Source organism: Grampus griseus (genome assembly GCF_964374135.1).
Source record: "Grampus griseus genome assembly, chromosome: 8".
Lineage (NCBI taxonomy): Eukaryota > Metazoa > Chordata > Mammalia > Artiodactyla > Delphinidae > Grampus > Grampus griseus.
In genome coordinates, this window is record NC_139002.1 from 13,293,311 (window position 1) to 13,313,794 (window position 20,484).

General features: G+C 56.0%; 1 protein-coding gene across 1 annotated transcript; it reads right to left on the bottom strand.

Annotated features, from left to right (window-relative positions):
• Positions 1-2,642: 2,642 nt before the first annotated feature.
• OAF (out at first homolog) lies at positions 2,643-20,196 on the bottom strand. Its single transcript, XM_082659378.1, has 4 exons — positions 19,844-20,196; positions 5,878-6,012; positions 4,811-4,991; positions 2,643-4,103 (listed from the first exon to the last, which is right to left on the bottom strand). The coding sequence occupies exons 1-4, from the start codon at positions 20,114-20,116 to the stop codon at positions 3,838-3,840; spliced, it is 855 nt and encodes a 284-aa protein (XP_082515504.1). The 5' UTR covers positions 20,117-20,196; the 3' UTR covers positions 2,643-3,837.
• Between the last annotated feature and the right edge of the window lie 288 nt (positions 20,197-20,484).

Consider the following 20,484-nt stretch of genomic DNA (forward strand, 5'->3'; position numbering starts at 1 on the left):
GGCCCTGGGCAGAGATGCTCCAACTGTAGGGCTCCACAGTTTCCCCACCGAAGACATCCAGTGGTTAACAAGACCGCAGGGAGAGGAGCCTGAAGAAAACCCACAGAAAGTACAGGCCCGGCGACGCTCGGGGGATCCCGCCGGGGAGGCCTGGTACCACTTGTAGCTCCTCTGGCTTGAAGAGGCACTGCTGAGATCTGGTCTCCTGGGCTCCCACCCGAGGGCCTTGCTTACCTTGGCCAAGGGAACCAATCAGAAGCCTGTTCCTGCCAACATCAGTCCCAGGGGAGCTTTGGGAACCCCCACCCACCCACCCACCCAGTCCTCAGTGATGGCTACTGCAGGGCTGGCCCTGCTCACCCTCCCCCGGTGCGCCGTGCTGAGGTTCCGGTGGGCCCATCCGATAAACCCATTTGGGTTGTAAGTGTGCGTGGCGTAAGAAGGCTGGGTTTGGATTCCTCACTACTCTCTGACCTTGGGCAAGTCCCATCGTTTCATAGGTGAGCCGCATTCATGAAATGTCACAGAAGCGCTGAAAGAAGCCAAGTGAGCTCATTCATAAGAAGGCGCTTTGTCAACCCTGAAGAAATGAAAACTATTGTAGGTATATGACCTCTCGCAGGTGTTTTCTCACATCCACAAAGGACTTCTGAGGAAAGTAAAGCCTTATCTCTCGAATAGCGGACCATCTACATCTAGGTAACAAGCTCTGAGTCTGATAAACACAAATACGACACTTCCAGTTGGAGGCACCGTGGCAGAGCCAGAGCTTGGCTGGGGAGGTTGGGAGGGTTCCTTGGAATGAGGGGAGGCGTGGACTCCGTCTGAGCATAGGGTCAGGCCAAAGTCACAGGGAATCTTCATCCTCATCTCCATGCCCTGAGACCGAGAAGGGGCCCCAGGCAGGGTGGTCTGTAGTGACAGTGTCCAGCAGGCCCCTCCCTGCAGGACACAGGCAGGCTTGGAGGTGCTCATCCCCCCCTCCCCAAGGAAGATCAGAAAAACACTCCAAGTCTCGAAAACATTACTTTTTTAAAAAGTATTATTCTTGGCTATTTGGAAGTGAGTAGGGAAGGCATATGGTGTGGGGACCACCACCCCCAGCAATGAAGACACATCCACAGAGTTAAGAGGGGTGGGAGATGCCTTCTCCAAGTAATTCCCTCCCTCACCCGGAGCAGGGGCTGGGCAGGAGGTGAAGGAGAAAAACGCTTGGGGAGGAAGGCCTCCCCAAATTGCCCCCCAGCACGGCTGAAGCTGGTTCTTGAAAACAGGTTCAGAGAGAGGCACGCCCACTTGAAAAGGATGTCTCCCCACTCCCCTACCACTAACTCGACCATCAAGCAAGCCCAGCACAGTTCCGTGGGCAACAGCAGCCTGTTCTGGGGGTGCTGGGGGGCAGAGTAAGGGGGACAGCCCTGCCAGCCCCTTTTCTTCTCCAAGGCCTGTGAGGAAGGCTCTGACTCCCAGCCTCCTCCCTCCTAAGGAGTTGGGACCCCTGGGACTTGCCCAACGCCTGAAAGACTCCAGTCTCTGCCCTGTGCTCACACAGTCCCCTCCACCTTGCCAAATCCCTACCAGCCTGCAGCCTCAACCCACGTCCCATCTTGTCCAGGAAACCTTCCCCAATCAACTCAGCCTGCACATCCCTCCTCCTTGAAAGTCCTCAGTGCCCAGCCCAGCACTTCATGTTACAGCCTCTTTATACTAGAAGATACTCTTGAAGTGAAGAGGCCTTCGGGATGTCTGGCTCCATTGTGTCGGGTTTATAAATGAGGAAACGTCTGCTCTTTTCACTAACGGTAACAATATTAATAGCAGCTAACACAGTGAGCACTCATTATGTGCTGGGCACTTGACACGTATAAATTCACTTCAGTCTCACAATTAAGCCCATTTTATAGCTGAGAGAGCTGAGGCACAGAGAGGTAAAGTAACTCAAGATTGCACAGCAAATAAGAATCATGGCCAGCAACAGGGCCATGAAAAGATGCTCAACCTCGCTCACAGAGAAATGCAGATCAAAACTACAATGAGGTATCACCTCGCTCTGGTCAGAATGGCCATCATTAAAAAGTCTACAGATAACAAATGCTGGAGAGGGTGTGGAGAAAAGGGAACCCTCTTGCACTGTTGGTGGGAATGTAAATTGGTGCAGCCACTGTGGAGAACAGTATGGAGGTTCCTCCAAAAACTAGAGTTGCCGTATGATCCAGCAACCCCACTCCTGGGCATATATCTGGACAAAACTCCAATTCAAAAAGATATTTACATGCACCCTTATGTTCAGAGCAGCACTATTTACAATAGCCAAGGCATGGAAACAACCTAAATGTCCACCGACAGGTGAATGGATAAAAAAAGATGTGGGGCATATACACGATGGAATACTACTCAGCCGTAAAAACGAATGAAACGATGCCATTTGCAGCAACATGGACGGACCTAGAGATTATCATGGTAAGTGAAATAAGTCAGAAAGAGAAAGACAAATACCATACGATATCACTTACATGTGGAATCTAAAATATGACACAAATGAACTTATCTACAAAACAGAAACAGCCTCACATAGAGAACAGACTTGTGGTTGCCAAGGGGGAGGGGAGGAAGGGGGTGGGGGAAGGATGGACTGGGAGTTTGGGACTAACAAATGCAAACTATTGTATATATGTATAACTGAATCACTTTGCTATACATCAGAAACTGACACAACATTGTAAACCAACTATACCTCAATAAAATAAATTAAAAAAAAAAATCATGCCCAGGATTTGACCCCTGGAAGTCTGGTTCCAGAGTTTTCACCATATCTCACATCTCAGTCTATGTCACGGGGTCTTTTACTGCCTGGCTTGCCCATCTATGTATGTCTCATCTTCTTAAGCGCAGAAATTTTGTCATATCTTTTCCTAATAATACCCACCCCCATCTACATCCTCTCCCCCCAACACAAGGCTGAGCACACAGTAGGTGCTTTAGGAGTTGTTGTCCCAAGATGGGTCACCAAGAGCACAGGGACACTTCTCCTGACGCCAGGTGGCAGCATTGGCCAAAAGTTCTCTCAGAACTCCGAGTCTAGAGCTATCAGCCAAGTAAAAATTTAAACTTTTATTTCTGGTACAAACGATAAATACTTTGCATTAAAAATCTGGGATTCAAGTTTTCCTCATACTTCATGCTCCCTCCCTGCCCCAAAACCTTACAAAAATATTTCTGCTTCGAGGATGCAAGCCGGCTCCAGCTCCCTCGGCAAAGTCCAGGTCTGCGGAAAGGCACCTGTGGTCTGTCTCGGGGTGGGGGGCCCCCAGCTGGCCCCCGGGCAGCCTCAGAGGCCAGTAGTGAGAGGAACGTGTTGAGATCCGCTGTCGGCGCTGCCCCCTCCCTGGGGCAAGGATCCCCTCCCTGTTGGGCAGCGGGAAGGTGCACAGGGGCCAGCTCCTTCTGGAGGGTGGGGCAGGGGGCTGGGCGTGGGGAGGTGGGTGTCACAGGCATCGACACCTTCCGGGGTCTAAACCTGCAAAGAGTTAAATAGAGTCACGCGGTCCTATTTTGGTTGCTTGAAAGCGAACATTTCAGGGGAGATGCGGGGGTCAAGCTTGGAGAACCCCCTTCTCCCTCCGTCCCCATGGGAGTGGGGGACTGCCTTCATGAGTTAACCCCTGCCGTGCCACACCCCTTTTCACAGTGACAAGTCGGGGGCCAGAGGCTCCGGGATTAGGAGGGAAGGAACAGCAATAAGGCCTCGGTTGGGGGTGGCCACGCCCTCTGGCGGCTGGGGGAGGAGCAGTGGGCCCCGAGCAGCTGCCTCCCGGACCAGCCCTCATCCCGAGCCGGCTAGGGGTCCTCATCCCAGAGGCACAGCTGCCTCTGAGGCACGTAGAAGTCGAAGCTGTAGCTCTTCTGGCAGCTGCGGATGCCACACTTGTAGGGTGTTGGGCGGTCACGGCCGTGGCAATACTTGAGCATGCAGGGGTACCAGGCCAGGCTCAGGCCGTAGCGGCAGACGCAGGGCTTCCCGCGGTCCCCCACCTGCCCACAGCGAGGCAGCAACATCTGCTCTGAGGCCTTGGGCAGGGCCTCGAACACGAAGCTGTCCACACCTGGGGGAGAAGGCGGAGGTCAGAGATGGGGGAGGGGAGGGGACCTCCTGGCATGACCCCTTCAGGCATCCCGGCACCCCTATGGGCTAAGTGTTATCATCCCTGTTTTACAGATGGGAAAACCGGCCCAGAGAGGTTTAACTATCTGGCTGAGGTCACACAGTAGGTAGGGGAGTCAGGACTGAATCCCAGGTCTGTCTGACTTCAGGACAGTCCTGGGGAAGGTGACCCAGAGATGGGCCAGCAGTGAGGTCCCATAGGCCGGAAAGGCAGGGACCGTGCAAAGATGGGAGGCGTTCTCAAGGATCCTGGGAAGGTGTGAAGGGAAAGAGAGGAGCTGATCTCTGAGAGGTGACAGAAGAGGTGGCAGCTGGGAATGGGCATCTTTGGGCCCCATCCAGACCCTGGTTCCTGTTCCCGTGTCCCACGACAGAAGGTTCCATCTGTGTTCTCACTAAGGGCAGGGCTGATGGGGGCTTTGCCTGGGCATTCCCTCCCCGGGGCCTAGCAGAGTCACAGTTCTCCACGTCCCTACCTGGAATTGGTTCCTTTCATCTGCTGACTCCTCTCAGTAAAGAGCCACACAGGCATCACTTCCTCCAGGAAGCCTTCCCTGACCAGTCCCAGCTGGGTTTAGACCTCCCATATCTCGTCATTGCTTCCCATCATATCTGAGACGATACGGCAGCGGGCAGCACCCAGCTGACCTTGCTCCAGCCAGAACCGGACGTCCTCCTGGCGGGTATAGATGGCATCCGCGGCCTCGGCACACACGTTGCGGAGATGGGGGCTCAGCAGGCCCCCCTGGCTGAAGTTCACGGTGACGTCCATGTGCATCTGCTCCAGGCCCCGCACCTCCTCAGCCTGCCGCACTGCCCGTGGATTTTTCTGCGTGGAGGAGAAGAGCTGTTCCCACCCGGCCTCAGAAGGCCCCCTGCCCACTCTTTCCCTGGTCGCTGAGAGTCAGACAAGCCCACGCCGGCTGTCTTCGGATCCTTGGGGCCACCGGCAGGGTGGCAGTCAAGGGGCACCCAGCCCCCTTCCAACTGGCGGAGAAACTGATACCCAGGGCACAGTCGAGCCTTTTCAGCCAGCGGCCGCCCGGGCTGACCTCTGGGGCCTGAGGGAGAATTCTGACCCGTTGCTGGGGGTGGTGTTGGAGGTGGGCAGGCGAGGCGAACTGTCCCAGGGTCAGTGACCTCTGGGGCCCCGTATTCTCCAACATCCAGGCAACTGAGTCACTCTGGGAAAGGCAGGTAAAAGGGAGGGGCCTCGGACAGCTCCTGCTGGGTAGTTCAGGGAAATTAAATGAGGCCGGGGAGAGGCCCGGGGTCCAGGAAGGGACCGGGAGAAGGGCAACAGGCTAAGGGTTTCAAAGGCCGCACTGAACACTTAACATGCACTCTCCCACTTAATTCTCACCATAACCCATCTCTCAGTAAGAAAACAGGGGTTTTGAAGGCGAGGTGACTTGTCCAGCGTCACCGGGACGATGAGTGGTGGCCCTCGGCCTGGAGGCAGATCCGACCTGCCTCCATCATAAACGGGGAGGAGCTGAGATTAGGGGACTGGCAGAAGCTGGGAGATGGTGGTTCAGGGCAGATTAGGGATCTGGGGTTATGGGGTCAGGTTTGGCATATTTAAGGGGTTCAGGACTAGAGGGTAAGAGTGGGGTGCCGGCAATCAGGTGGGAGACTGAGGCTGGGGTAGGGTCCAGGCCAGGAGTCAGCTGCAGGGGTGAGGGCTCTGGGTCAGGTCCAGGGTGGGCACTCACCTGTCGGAGCTTGGCCATGGCCTCGCTGGGAATGATCTCATTGTGGTGCAGCCGGGTGGCAAAGCAGAGGGCCTGGAACTGGCTCTGCCCCTTCTCCAGCTCCCCTAGGATCAGGGCCCGGAAGATCTTCACATCCTGATGGAGAAGAGCAGAAGAATGGGAACCGGCCAGAGGGGGCGGGGCCTCCTCACCAGCCCACCCAGTGCTCAGCTCAGACCCTGCAGAGGACACAGGCCTGGACGCTGCCCTGCAATAGACGCCTCCCTCTTGCCGGCATGGAAAATTTTCTCTTTCCCGTTTAAACCTGTGACTTAAAAGAAAGAACATGCCCCAGATGTTCCAAAGCCTCCTGGAAAATTCACACAGGGAACTGCTGGAAAGCTTTCCAAAACAAAATTGTTTAAAAGTACAGAACGTCACCTTAAAGGAAACAGCACCCTTTTCGGCTCCTGGTTCATTCATAGCTGATGCTTCCCCTTGGTGGTACCCCCATATCACCCTGATCAGGGTGAGTCAGGGCCCCTACAACCACCCGACTACGGCATCATGGGAGAGGGCTGCATTTTTACAAGTACAGATTCTAGAGTTTCTCTCGCTGACTTTCCCATTCAGTAGGTTTGGGGAGAATGCCCCCGGTGCTTCTGGTCAGCCAGGCTCCTAGCCACCTGCATCTCAGATGGAGGTAGTGGGGTCAGGGTGGGGTTAAGGGCAAGACACAGCAGCAGCTATTGCGGCCTTCTGGCCTGAGGGAGCTGGGCTGGCTCACCTTTCCCCTTCCCTCTCCACTTCCCCTTTCCCCTCGGGGTTACTAATGGCATTACCAGCAGGCCAAGGGCTCTTTCCTGTCACTGATTCACTGCATGAATCAGAGAGGCTGGGGGGGGGGGGCAGAAGGAGAAGGGAGAAGGGCGGTGGGATCGGGTCCCCTTCCCAATCTGGCTGCTGGAACCCTGGGTACCTGAGGTGTCCCTTGCTCTCACCCATCTCTGTGCCTTGGCTAACAGCTCGCGGTGAGAAGTCAGCAGGTCCCAGTCAGAAGTGGTCTGAATACGTCAAGAGCCCCCCTGCGAGAGACCCAAGTCACAACGATGGCTCTCCTCCAGGAACCCCAATGGCCCTGCACCAGCACGGAGGGAATATAGCCCTGTGTAGCTATGCATCCTTCAGTGTCCGTGCCCTGGCCTCGCCCACTGAGAGCCCCCATTCACTGAGCACTTACTGTCCATGTGCCAGAGTGAGATGCTCTGAGAACAGGGTCTGAGGGTCCCCCTTGGATTCCAGTAGAGGCAGCGAGGGGCCCAGGGTTCCACTCCAAGTCTACACTGTATTAGCCGGCATACAGGTCTATCTCCCACCTTCTCTAAGCCTCGTTTGTGAAATGGGGATGATGCCACTTTTTTTTTTTTTTTTTTTTTTTTTTTTTTTGTGGTACGCGGACCTCTCACTGCTGTGGCCTCTCCCGTTGCAGAGCACAGGCTCCGGATGCGCAGGCTCAGCGGCTATGGCTCACGGGCCCAGCCACTCCGCGAGATGTGGGGTCTTCCCAGACCGGGGCACGAACCCGTGTCCCCTGCATCGGTGGGCGGACTCTCAACCACTGCGCCACCAGGGAAGCCCAAGGGGATGATGCCACTTTTACCTGGAGGCTTATGGTGACGACTAAATGAGTTAGTGTGGAGGGAAAGCACAGCAGAATGTCCGCCCGGAGTACGTGCTCAGCGGTGCTAACCGGGGCCACTGTCATCACTGCATGTGACCAGCAAGTGTCCCAGGTGATCTGAAACTAGTCAGTGCTGTCCTCACACAAACCCCCATGCCCTTTGGAAGTCCTCTGACTCTACAAGGACATTTCCCTACTTCCTTTCACTGTAAATGATCTCTGGAACATTGAGGGGTGGGAGTGTCCGGGGAGATTTTCCGCCAAGATTGCAGCAAGGGAAACTGAGACCCAGCTGGTGAGAAAGGTTCCATAAGGTTCCTCATGGTCCCAGACTTGCAGGCAAGGTGAATCAGAGCTCGGATAACCTCAGCTTCCTCTCCACAGGAAATCCACTCTCGGGCCACGAGGCTGGGATCTGCTTGCCCCGCCAGCCTGGGCCATCCAATCTTCCACCCCCTCAGGTCGTTTGAGGAGAGACTGGAGGCTGGTACACTTGTGCATTTTCTGTTCTGGGCTCAGTTCCTGCCAGGTGAGACTTGATACCAGACTTTCCCTCCCAGGGCTGAGTCAGGCGGATGTCCCTGGCAGGACCCCCAGGCAGGATCCAAGTTCCACCTCCGGGGTAATTTCAGCAATGACCCTTTAAAAGAACCCATCTGGTATATTCACAGCATCTTCTCCAATACCACAGGCACGTGTCACCGCCTGTGGTCTGAGGGATGCCCCAAGTGGCCTCGTTGCTTGGATATCACCCGTCTACCATTAGCAGGAGAAAGAATTTGAACTTTTAGACCAGACCAGGGGGCGAACAAAATCTGTTAGAGTATTTTCCCTGCTTCTGTATTAAACAACAACGTCAACAACAACAACAAAACGCTACCAAAATGGGAACTTGACTGGGGGTGAAGCGAGGGGATGAGAATTATTTTGTTGAGATAGATTTCCTCTATATCTCCTATTTATTTGTGTAGGACAAAGCTGTATTGAAGTTTATAACTGGAAGGGACAAGTCATTGTTACCATGAGTCAAAAAGGATGTATCGTCCGGTTTAAAATCTTTATAGCAAGAGGAGATAGGAACTATGATTATTACCGAGTTTGGAATGGATAACTTGCTCAAGGTCATGGGACCAAGAGGAAATGTAGTCAGAATTTTAACCCAGGCAGTCTGACTCCAAAACCCAAGCTCTCACAGCCACAATGCACAGCTGCGTCCTAAATCAACGAGTTCAATTTCTTTGATGCCCAGTTAAAGAAACTAAAGCTCAGGCCCAGAGAGAAAGTGTGGTCTGCCCTAGGCCACACAGCTGGCGAGCGGCAGAGCCAGGATGAGAAGGCAGTGCCCTCTTCTAGCTGTGCCCATCGGCGGTGGTCTGTATGTCCTCTGCAGACCTGCCCTGGGAACGTGGCGGCTCCTATCCAGGGCTCTGTGTGACTAACAGACAACAGCATCTGACGCAAACATCAGGGTAAGATGATGCAGGATCACCCATCTAAGCCCTCTGCCTGCCCTGCCCAGAGCCTCTTTAAACCCTGAATTATCCAGCCTTCTTAATCCTATGTCTCCGGGAAACCATACTCCATGCGCTGAGCCCCGGGAGGGAGACAAGCGGCCCAAGCATCTGGATCTCTGGCTCCGTCATCATGACCAGTGTCCCTCCTACCTTCTACTCCCCACACCTCAGACTCACTACTAAGGTTCCAGGGCCCCCTTTCCCTCCAGCACAGAGGGCAGGGCAGGGGGAGAGGTCTCCCTGCTCCAAGGAACATCTGGCCAAACGCTAAGCCCAGGCCAGATGGATGCCTGGCTCCCAGGTTCCCTGCTCGCCCGAGAGTCCCCTGGGATGGTCCACCCAGACAGAGGTGCCCTAACCCCCAAGGCAAGACCACACAGCTGGGGAAGAGTCCATGGCAGGCTCCCCAGGCCCAGGACTCAGGCTAGGGTTCCCAAGATGGGCAGTTTCTATAAGGCTTCTTCTCCCACGAGCTCCCAGGAAACTCCAGCCCACCAGGAGCCAGGCCACCAGGATGAAGTGGAGTGGCCAGTACTAGGGCTGAAACTGGGCCACACAGAGCGTATGGCCACGGAGAGAGCATTTGCTGAAGTCCTTTGGGGGTGGTTTTAAGGTTCCCGAAGAGCATGGTAGTTAAGAGCAAAGGCTCTGGAGCCAGTGCTGGCCGCGTCCAGATCCTGGCTTTGCTGATATGGGCCCTGTAACCCTGAGGGATTTACTTAACCTCCCTGTATCTTAGTTTCCACATGTGTAAAATGAGTACAACTAACAATACCTACACCTCAAGGGATTACTGTGAGGAAAAATGAGTGAAAGGTCTCAGAACAGAGTGGGCCGGATTCCTTAAGTTTCTCTATTATTGCTGCAGTCCCTGGCCTTGCTCCAGCTGTGATCTACTCCAGACCTGCAGAGGCAGGACAAAAAATTTTTCTCCCAGAGATGTACCTGAGGCCCAGAGAAGTCAGGTGGCTGCTGGATCTCGCAGGTAGTCTGTGGGAGGGCACTGATTACACAGGGCAGAGCCTTCACGGGCGCCAGGGCGGGGCAGGGGAGTGGGCACGGCCAAGGCCAAGGCTCCTGTCTTAAGGGGCTCATAGGAGAGGTCAGGAGAGGCTGACCTACAACTGATGTCGGCGCACTATGATAAGGCCTAGGGTGAGGTTTATGCAAAATGCTATAGGGCAAAGGATGGAGGAGGGAGCATTTTTGTCCCCTTAGGGATGGGTCTGGGAGGGGTGGAGGGAGGAAAGGCTTCCTAGAGAGAAGGACATTTCAGTGGTTCTGGACAGTCAAAGGATGGGTGGCTTTCTAGCAAAGAGAGAGGCATGTACAGAAGATGGGAAGGTACCAAGGCCTCTTAATGCCCCCACCCCATCCCTCCCTCCACGCTACTGTCACACAATCTGGCCCAGTGCCCTTCCAAGGCTCCTTTTGTCCTCACCATAAAGTGTACCCCCCAGAGGCTGAACCAAAGAGATGGCGGTTCCCAGAATGAGCGAGGCCATGAGCTGACGCCTCTGCCAGGGATGAGCTGTCCCCTTCTGCCCATCATCCTTCAGGACTCAGTTCAAATGCATCCGTCACCCCTGCCCTCACCAACCCTCCAGCAGAGTTGGCCAGGCCCAACCCCTAGCCTCCAGAGCACGAATCCCACTGTGTCTGCAATGATCTCTTTCCTTCCAGACTCAACTCCTTGAGGCTGGGAGAGTATCTTATTTGCAGTGTATCCCCACCCCCTGAATACAGCAGGCGCTCAGTACCTATCTGGAAATGAATAAATGAAGCACTGAGTGGGCAAACAAGAGCAGGCCAGGGTGCTGAGGAAAGGGAGGGGGGTACCGGGGAGGGGAGGGCTGGGTGTGGAAGGAGGAGGCTGGCCAGCAGGAGGGCAGGGCACAGTGTCCGAGAGCCCAGCCAAAGAAGTCTGAGCTTCATCTAGCAGATCACTGGGTGTCATCGCTGGGTTTTGAGCCAGGGTAGGACGTGAATGGATCTCTGGCTTAGAGCTGAATCAGAAACTCGAGCTGTGCTGGGCCAGTGTGCATCTGACCTAAATGCCTCGGCAGAGGGCCCCGTCCTCATGCAGCGTCTTCTGCCTGGGCAACACGTGCCCCAGGCCCTTCGTGTTGCGCCCCAGCCCCAGACGGGGCTCCACTTATTTATGCAGCGTCCTCAGGGTCTGGCACAGAGCTGAGAATGGACCAGCGCTCTGGGGCCTCCATCAACCCCCTCGCCTCCAAAAAGAAGACGGCTCTTTCTTCTTGGGCTTCCTTGTAACTGGGCTTCTGCAGGCTGGTCGTCCTACAGCTGTAATTTGGGCCTCTAGAAGATTTAGGGGATCATTTAGTTCATGCTCCAGTGAGGTTCCAGCAGGGGACGTGACCTTCAAGGTCACACAGCTGCAGAGTCAGGCCCAGCAGCCCAGATCTCCTGACTCAATCCAGTGATCCTTCTGCTCTTCCGAGCTCCCCCTGCCCCGAGCCCCTTCCCCAATATTCTGTTCTTCTGTGCGTCCACTCCCTGCCACGCTGCCAGAGAGCCACTGTATCTCACAGAGAGAAGGCTGTTCTGGGAAGAGCAGGGGGCAGCTCTCTGCACTTCCAAGAGCAGTCGGTCCATGCCAGGCCTCTGCTGCTGCCTTCCTGGGGAGAAGCTCCAGGGAAACTTCAGTGCTGGGGATGGGTGGCAACCCCACAGACGGAGCCCACCGGAGCGCTGACGGCTGTGACGCGGTCACATCAGCCCAGCTGCCGGCTTCCAGCCTTAGATGAGACTGAAAGGGGGAAACAGACCTCTCTCTTGCTTCCGCTGCTGTGGGGTTTTATGTTACTCACAGCCAAGTCGAATCGTAACTGGACGCACAGACACTTGCTTTCCCCCATTCATGGGTCCCATGGCCATAATCTTTCACCCAGACGTGCTGATCCTCCCACCACCTCCCACCCCTCACCCAGCGGCACCCAGGCCCCCCAGGGCCCACGCCGTGGCTCGGCTGTACGGTCCCTCCTCCCTCACACCGTTGCTCCTAGGAGCACGTTTCCTCCCTCACAGCCTCTCCCGGGAGACTCCCCACCTCCCCCTTTCTCTCAGTCACACGTGGCAGCCCTCACAGATTGTCTCACAGGCCCACCTCCTTCCGACAGTCTCTCCCACACCCTCCCTCCCTCCTTGAATTCCCCCAAAGTCTCACACGCCATGTCTCACACCCCATCTCACACACAAGCCTCTGCACACATGCTGTTACACTCCCCTGCCTTGCACACCCCCTCGTGGGCATCCTCTCCTACGTTCGTTCGCTGCCCCAGCCTCAGCCTGGCCGACCTCCCCTCCTCCTCTGCCTTCCTGTCACCCTCACAGGGGCCTTCCTCAGCCCCCCAGTGGGGAGCAGTGGGGGGGGCTGTCCTGCCTCAGACCTTGCTGTCAGCCCAGCCTTGCACCACAGGGGACCTGAAAACTAAGAGGGCCTGACGGCGGAGCTGCCCTTCCCTCCAAGCCCCTCTCCCAGCCCACCTCTGTGCCACGGCGGCTGCACAGCCCAGGCTGAAGGCCACCTCTCCAGGATCTCCACAAAGCACCAACTCCCCTTTCCTCTTTGCCCCTGGACGGCTGATGCTGTCTCCTGGGAGTTTCCTCTACCATCTTGGTCTCCTTCCCGTCGTCACACCGGACTGTGTGATTCTGAGGCCCGGGCTGAGCCAACCCAAGTGTTTATGGCACTGCTCCTGGCTGGGGCTGCTTTATGGCTAGAGAGGAGCGAACTTCACTGCACTGGGGAGGTGAGGGGTCGCCCTGGAGGGGCAGCCAGGAACCAACGCCCTCTTCTCCCCATGCTGGCTGCCCCGGGGCACACTCAGGGGCACCTTGGCCCCTCTGCCCTGTCTCTCCAAGCAGGTGCAGAGGCAAATGGACTCAACCCAAAGCCAGGCTGAGCACATTCCCTGGCCGGTGCCTGGGACGTAGGCCGCCCCTATTACGAGATGCCTGCAGACCCTCAAGGCTAGGCCCGGACAGAGGCTTCTTGTTACGGGTGCCACGACCAGCTGGGGGCAGTGCCGCCTGCCCCCTCCCAGTGCCCCCAGTGCTCTGTCAGCCAAATCCCAGAGGTCGCCAGTGTCCCGACTGCCCCTGGAACAACGTGTGGCTGTATGTGGATCAACTGCGCCCCAATGTCCTGCTGACTCAGGGCTCCCGAGGCGGGTGCCACGCTTCCCTCTCACCTGCATTCCCAGCCCCAGCCCCGCCCCCAGCCCTTCGTGGGAACCTCGGTGGCAGCCACTTCAGCGCTTGCCAGCTGAAAGGACGGGAATCCTAATAATGCTCTGGTCCCCAGAGCAGGAACCATCTGCTTAACGGCCTGAGGAAGCAGGGCTGGGGCCCCGGCTAGAACTGCTACTTCTCTTCTCACGTGCCCTCGCTGGCCTCTGCTTCGCTGAGGCCTCTTACTCACTTCTCACAACACGCCTGCCAGCATCACACTGTGTTTGTGTCATGTCTGAACCTGGGGCTCAGAGAGGTTACGTGATTTGTCAAGTCACACAGCTGGGAAAGGGCAGAAAAATGTCTAGTGAGTGCTCAGTAGTATCTGTGAGATGTTTTAAAAATGGTCCCCTCACCCCCACCCGCCATCTCTCCAGAGGCCGTGGCGGGAGGGGAACGGGGAGTGTCTCAGGCACTGTGAAGGGGTCAAAACTTAAAATTCGTGGGAGGGGTGGGGTGGGGGAATTGTGATGAGCCTGGGGGAGGGGTGCAGCCCAAATCTGTACAGAGGAGGTTTTCTCTGTAGATCTGTTCCTCTGCACCAAGGCTCTTTTCAGTCTCCTTCTTTCCTCTCCCCTCCCCTATTCAGGTTTCTTCAGCCTTCTAGAAGGAGCCCACGTATATGCCATAGTGGCACAGGCGGTCAGAATACAGTGGAAGGCTCCCTGGGTCCCAATCTTGGATCATTAGTTATTGATCTCGTCCAAGTCACTTCATAGCTCTGAGCCTCAGTCTGCACGTCTGCAAACTGGAAGCCATACCTGCTGCACGATGTAGTGGTGAGGATCGAAGGAGGCCAGGTGTGTGAAAGCGACTGTCAGTGTGTGCTCCGACAGCTCAGCCATATGTGATTCTTACCTCAGAGCTGGCCTCTGTTGCTCCACCGTCACCACCTCTGTGTACCCTGGGAAGCCTCGTAGGAAGAACCTCACTTCTGCCTCTCCCCGTCATCCCAACAGGCCACTTACTTGTCCCAGGTGGCAGTCCTCACTGCCTGACCCGGGATCTTTTGCCAGGACTCCATCTGGACATAGGCATTCGGCGGGTGGGAGATGCTTGCCAGACTCCAGGAGCTGGGCTGAACCTCGGGGCAGGGCTGCTGATCCCTGATGCGGGGAGGAATTCCTCAGACATGGCAGAGGGACTGCTGTTAGACCGGAGGGTTCCATGGACACAAGCCGGAGCATTCTTTCTGGTGACTTCTCATGAACCGCCAGGGTGGGGAAATACCCTGGATACCAAAAAACCCTGGGCCTCTCCTGTAAGCACCTCTACTGCCCTCTGTTCCCCCAAAAGACATCCTCTCCAACAAATACCCCTACTACGAATCACCAAACTGCAGGGTAGGGGGAGACTGGACTCTAAGAGTTTGTCCTGCCTGACAGTCCCGTGATGTGATATCCCGTTAGAATAAACAGCCTCCGGCAGCCACATGGCCATTTGCACATTCCACATCTTTGCTGACTACCTCTCACAGGCTGAAGCTGCTCCCCGCACCAAGGCGGGGAGCCCCAGGGCAGGGACGCTGGTGCTCTCTGGACCATCGGGGCCCAGAGCAGGGCGCAAGTTTCCCATCCCTCTGGGTCCCTCAGAGTGACCTCGAGCTCACCCACCCTGTTATACGGCTTCCCCTATCTTGGCGCCAGCCCGAGGCCCCTCTTGACCCCCTCCCTCTACACATTGGATATGGCTCCTTCCTCCCGTTGCAGCCTTGACCCCCCCAACCCCCACGCAGCTGCTCAGGACTTTCTCTTATCTTTCAGCCCCACCCTCCCCGTCCAGTCAGCACCAAACCGCTTGAGCATGACTCATCCCCTCCCACAGCTTTTAGACACTCACACTGGGAGACAGAGGGGAAAGAGATACTTGGACGGGCACAGCAGCCTGGGGGACGGGGACCAACAGGGCTGTCAGACCAAAAGCCGGGATGGTGCCACGTCCGCTATTAATATGCCCAGTAAGTCTGTACATCCGGGTATAATTACATACGTGGGCTTTGGATTCTCAAGAAGAGCACTGCCTGTTGACAGCGTGTGATGAATTTTAGTTCCTGCACTGAGGGCACGGAGAATTAAGCCTCGATATGCTGTTGAAACACATTAGGGACTATTGTGGGTAGAATGACAGGTTTCAACGAAGTGACTGAGTTTGGGATCTACCTTCATTTAACAGTCTAACCCGAAACCTCCTGCAAGCCCCTTCTTCCCTGGAGCAGCTATGCCAATGCTTCCCAAACTTTGCTGCTCATTGGAATCACCAGGGGCTCTTTAAAATTCTGGCTGCCTGGCTCCTAGCCTCAGACAGTCGGACTTAATTAGTCTGGCTTCGGGGTTTTCTAAAGCTCCCTCCCCAGGCGATTCAAATGTGCAGCGAAGCCGGGGAGTCGCTGAGCTCTAGCACTTCTTTGAGAGCGGCTGCCTGATCTGCTGGACGGGCAGCAGCCTGTGGGCAGGGCTTACAGTAACTCACGATGGTGATTCGGTAGCTCCAGGCTGCTTGTGGAGTTCGTCATCCTTGCCCGGGCTCCAGGCTACATACGTGTCCTAGAGCAGGTGGATTACTGTTACAGCTTTACTGGCTTCAGGTCCAGTGTGGCTGTGTGGGGAGGGCCAGGCCATGTTAGAGACCCATCCCAGCAGACGCAAACAGGGAGGGTGGAAGGGTTGGGGGGGTGGGGTGTGTGTGTGTGTGGGGGGGGGGGGGTGTGGGTGTGGGTGTGGGTATGGGTGTGTGGTGAGATCATCCAGACAGAGGGCTGCATTGCATCCAGCACAAGGGGCCTTGCTGCTGCCCTGAGTAGACGGACAGGACAGGGATGGCTGCTCCCTGCTGGGGGGCTGGCCAGCAATTTTGGAGTGTGATGGTTAACTTTATGTTTCCACTTCACTGGGCTAAGAGATGCCCACATAGGTGGCAAAATATTATTTCTGGGTGTGTCTGTGAGGCTGTCTCGGAAAGATATTAGCATTTGAAGTAGCAGGCTGAGTAGAAGGTGGCCCTCACCAGGGTGGGTGGGCATCATTCAATCTGTTGAGGGTGTGAATAGAAGAAAAAAGGTGGAGGAAGGGCAAATTTGCTCTCTGTGTGTGAGCTGGACATCCATCTTCTCCTTCCCTCAGACATCAGTGCGCTTGGTTCCCAGGCCTGTGGACTTAGACTGGGACTACACGGGCCTTCCTGGGCCTCCAGCTTACAGATAGCAGACCGCGGGACTCAGCCTCCGTAACCGTATGAGCCAACCCCCATGATAAAATCTCTTTCTGTAGATCTGTATTTCTACCCTATTATTTCTGTTTTTCGGGAGAACTCTGACTAATAAATGGAGCTTCAAAGAGAAGCTTATGATGAAGGATTAAGGCTCTTCCAGGCTCAGTGCTGACCTTCTGTGTGACTTTGGATCGGTCATTCAACCCCTTTGCACCCAGGCTTAGCAGGGAAGGTCCATGTTGAGATGCGATGTGGACTATGATTATGAAAGTTACTGGCTTCTACTTCTGGAGCACTGAGTACAGCCGCTGACACACTGAGTATTTCATATGCATTGCCCTGTGTAGTTCTCACAATGGCCATGGGATTGGTACCATTATTATCCCCATTTTACAGATGAAGAAATGAAGGCTTGGACAGATCAGGTAGCTTGCCCAGGGTTAAACCAGGTCTGTCTCATTTCAGTCTGGACTGTCTCCCAAATGTGCCAAATGGCCAACGTCACTATTCCCAAGTGGACTAGGGACTGTTTCCAAACCACCCCAAATGGATTTGGTACATGAAACAAAAGAAACACCACATCCAGGACTTTTTCCTACAGGAAAAGTCATTACTTCTAGATAGAAGCTTCTCGTGGAAAGCTGCCAGAGATCTTGAGGACTGGGCGGGCAACAAGAGAGGTGACCCACCCCAGAAGGATCCCGTATAAAAGCTGCTCTGGCCAATGCAGACAGTGGACTGGGGTGGAGATAAACCCCACTCCCAGCCTTCCCCAACTCCACCCTGCTCCAGGCCATCTGAGACACCCAGAGTTAGAGGGGACCTTGGAAAGCTGGTTCCCTTTCCATACTTTCCACTCCCAGTTCCCTCCCTTGCTGATGAAACTGGAGATGCCAGGGGTGGGTGTGAAATGCCAGCTTCTGGGTCAGAGGCTAACCTGAAAAGCACACTCTGGAAACCTGGGTGGTGGTTTGGACCGCTGTGGGGATTAAAATGTGGCTCTTAATGCCATTTGCAGCATGGATGGACCTACAGATTGTCAGACTGAGTGAAGTAAGTCAGAGAAAGAGAAATAATGCTTGTATGCGGAATCTAAAAAAAAAAAATGCTCTAAGTGAACTTATTTAGAAAACAGAAACAGACTCACAGACTTAGAGAAGGAACTTACGGTTACCAGGGGGTAAGGTTTGGGGGGAGGGATAGTTAGGGAGTTTGGGATTGACATGTACACACTGCTATATTTAAAATAACTAACAAGGAAAAAATAAAATAATAAAAAAATAGCAAAAATGAGGCTCTTACAATCAGCTCTGAATTGATTCTCTAACTGGGCAGTCAGCCCCCTACTCCACCCTCAGCCCCAATCCCCAGGCCTTCACCCCACTGCCACCCCGCCTCTCCCCTCCCCTCACCCTCAGGGTAGAGCAATAAAATCTTTCATGCTGCAGCTAGAGGCTATAAAAGCTGAGCTCTACCCCTTGACTCTTTCAACCAGTGTCCTAGCCACAGCCTTGGCTGCCAGAGAGGTGGCAGGGTCGGGGAAGTCTCTCTAGGGCTTCAGCACAGCCGTAGAACAATGTGCAGTGGGCAGGAAGGTGGGAGACTCATAGGCTGGCCTGACGCTCACTCACAAGGACAAAGGGCTTCAGTGGAAGGTCAGAAGGGAAGATCAGATCCCTGTCTCCTGGGGAGGGTCCAGCCACTATTTGGGTTTTCAAGGAAAAGAAGAGACTTGACAAAATTCCCCTGGAGTTTAAGTGGGGACTCTGGGGGTGTTCTGGCCCTGTCAGCTTCCCTCTCTCCGCACACAAACTCACCTGCCCCTACCTGAACTGAGAACCTAGCTTGGGCCTGCTGAGTGAGGAAGGGTCGCAAAGTCCTCCCCATTGTGACACTCAACCGCCCCTCCCCCCACAACCTGCCACCCACCACTGGTCTCCCTACATCCCTTGTCAGTGAAAACTCAGTAGTCCAGGGACAGATCTCCGTCAAGCCCCACCTCCACCGTCCACAGAATCACCACCCACCCACCTGGTACTATCTTCGGGTGATTCTGCTGGGTCCCTAGCTGACACTCCAAACTCTACCCTTTCCCCGTCACCCCAGCTCCCAGTCTCTAAGAGGAAAGAGAGAGAGATGGCTCAGGCAACAGTCCCACCGCCCCGGGCTTCCCCAGCTGCTGCCTATGTCATGGGCCTCACCTCTCCACTCCCCCAGAGACAGAGCCTCACAGGGCTTCTTTACCAGGAGAGGGACTTGGGGAGGGGACTTTAGGTGATCAGGAGACTCCCTTTGTGTACCTACACCTTACCCACCTTCCTCCCCTCCAGGATTCCTGCTGCTGGGTCACCGTTAGTCACTCACCGCCCTTCCAGGCCCACTTCCTGATAAGCCCAGCACCTCCACTCTCTACCCCAGCCCCAATCCTGGGGGTCCAGGCCCACCTACTGGTTCCCTCCACCACACACACACACACACACACACACACACACACACACACACACACACACACACACACTCAGGAGAGGCTGTCTCTACCCACTTCCCCACAATCTAGGCCAAAACTGGGGGTTGGCCAGCCCTCCTGCCAAGGAGGGTGAGAGGCGGCACCTCTCCCATAGCCTGGGGACCTCATCTGGGGCCTCTCCCCAGGTCTTCCGCTACAAGTTTCCCAGACTTTTGGACCAAAGAGGAGAAGTGGCTTGGGAGGGACATGGGACAAGCAGCTCTTCCCAGGAACCCCCTCCCCCAGCCCAGGAAAGTGAAACAAGGAGAAGTGGTACACAGCCTCCAAGATGTCAGGGCTGGGAGGCCTGGCGCCACCGGCTTGCTCTGTACAGAGGTGAGAAAGGAGGCCCGGAGAAGGAAAGGAACTTGCCCTAGGTCACACAGCGAGAACCCAGGACCTCTGATGCCTGGCCCAGGATTCTTCCCTGATAGAGCCTGAGAAAATGACTCCAAAAAGGGAGACGGGGTTATTAACATTGACTCCCTTGAAGTAAGGTCTGCACCTAGAGGGCTCTCGGAGAGTGGAGAGTTGAAAGACGAAGTGGGGAGCTGGTCTGGTGGCCTGGGCACCCAGAGAGAAGAAGTGAAAGGCTGGAGGGGAGAATCGGAAAGGCAGCAGAGCAGTTCGTGGGGGAGAATGAAGGGCCGGGTCTAGGCGCTGGGGAACAGGGCAAAGAGGTGTGGATAAGAGCCCGGCGTGACCTTGGCTAAGTCGCGTCCTTCTCCTGGCCCAGTCTTCCGTCTGCTTGGCCTCGGTGCGACTGGGACCCCGGAGCGCTCAGGCACGCAGGTCCCCCCGGGGCGAGCGAGGGTGCCTCACCTTCTTGAAGTCGGCGGTGAAGGAGATGAGGGTGCCGTCGGGCTTGCGCAGCTCCAGGCTGATGCTGTCGGCGTCGCTGTCCGCCTGCAGGCTCTCCTCGGTCACCTGGCCGTCGGGCAGCCGCACGCGGACCCGCAGCTCAGACGGCGCGCCAGCCCCGGTCCCTGCGCCCTCGCCGCGCGGCGCCCCCAGCAGCTGCATAAGCACCGGCAGCAGCAGGAGCAGCAACGCAGGGGACGCCGGGGGGACCCCGCCGCGGCCGGGTGGGCGCATCCCCGGGGACCGCCGCCGCCCTCGCGGTCCCGGCGCGCCGCGGGCGGGCGGGGAACGGCTCGGCCAAACTTCGCCCTAACTTGGAGGCTAGTTCGCGGCGCCGGGGCGCGGCTCCCCTAGGGGCTCAGCCGCGGGGCGCCCGCGACGCGGCGCCGACGCACGTGGGCTGCGCTCCGTCGCGCGTCCCCCGGCGGCTCCGAGGCGGACACCGCGCTCCCAGGGCCCGTCTGCCCCCTCGGCCCAGTGCCTTGGCTCCCACGGCCCCCGACTCCGGCGCTCCGAGACTCTGTTTTGCACTTTTCATTCAATCCCACCCCCCGTCACTTCCTTCAGAAAACAGAAACCACCAGGACCTGCCTTAAAGAGAC

What these genes read in the sequence shown, in the direction of transcription:
- OAF (XM_082659378.1), bottom strand. Translation starts at nt 20,116, where the DNA reads ATGCGCCCACCCGGCCGCGGCGGGGTCCCCCCGGCGTCCCCTGCGTTG. An exon ending in CCATGGCCAAGCTCCGACAG is followed by an intron (nt 4,992 to 5,877) that starts GTGAGTGCCCAC and finishes TCCTCCACGCAG; the next exon opens with AAAAATCCACGGGCAGTGCG. An exon ending in CCGGTTCTGGCTGGAGCAAG is followed by an intron (nt 4,104 to 4,810) that starts GTCAGCTGGGTG and finishes CTTCTCCCCCAG; the next exon opens with GTGTGGACAGCTTCGTGTTC.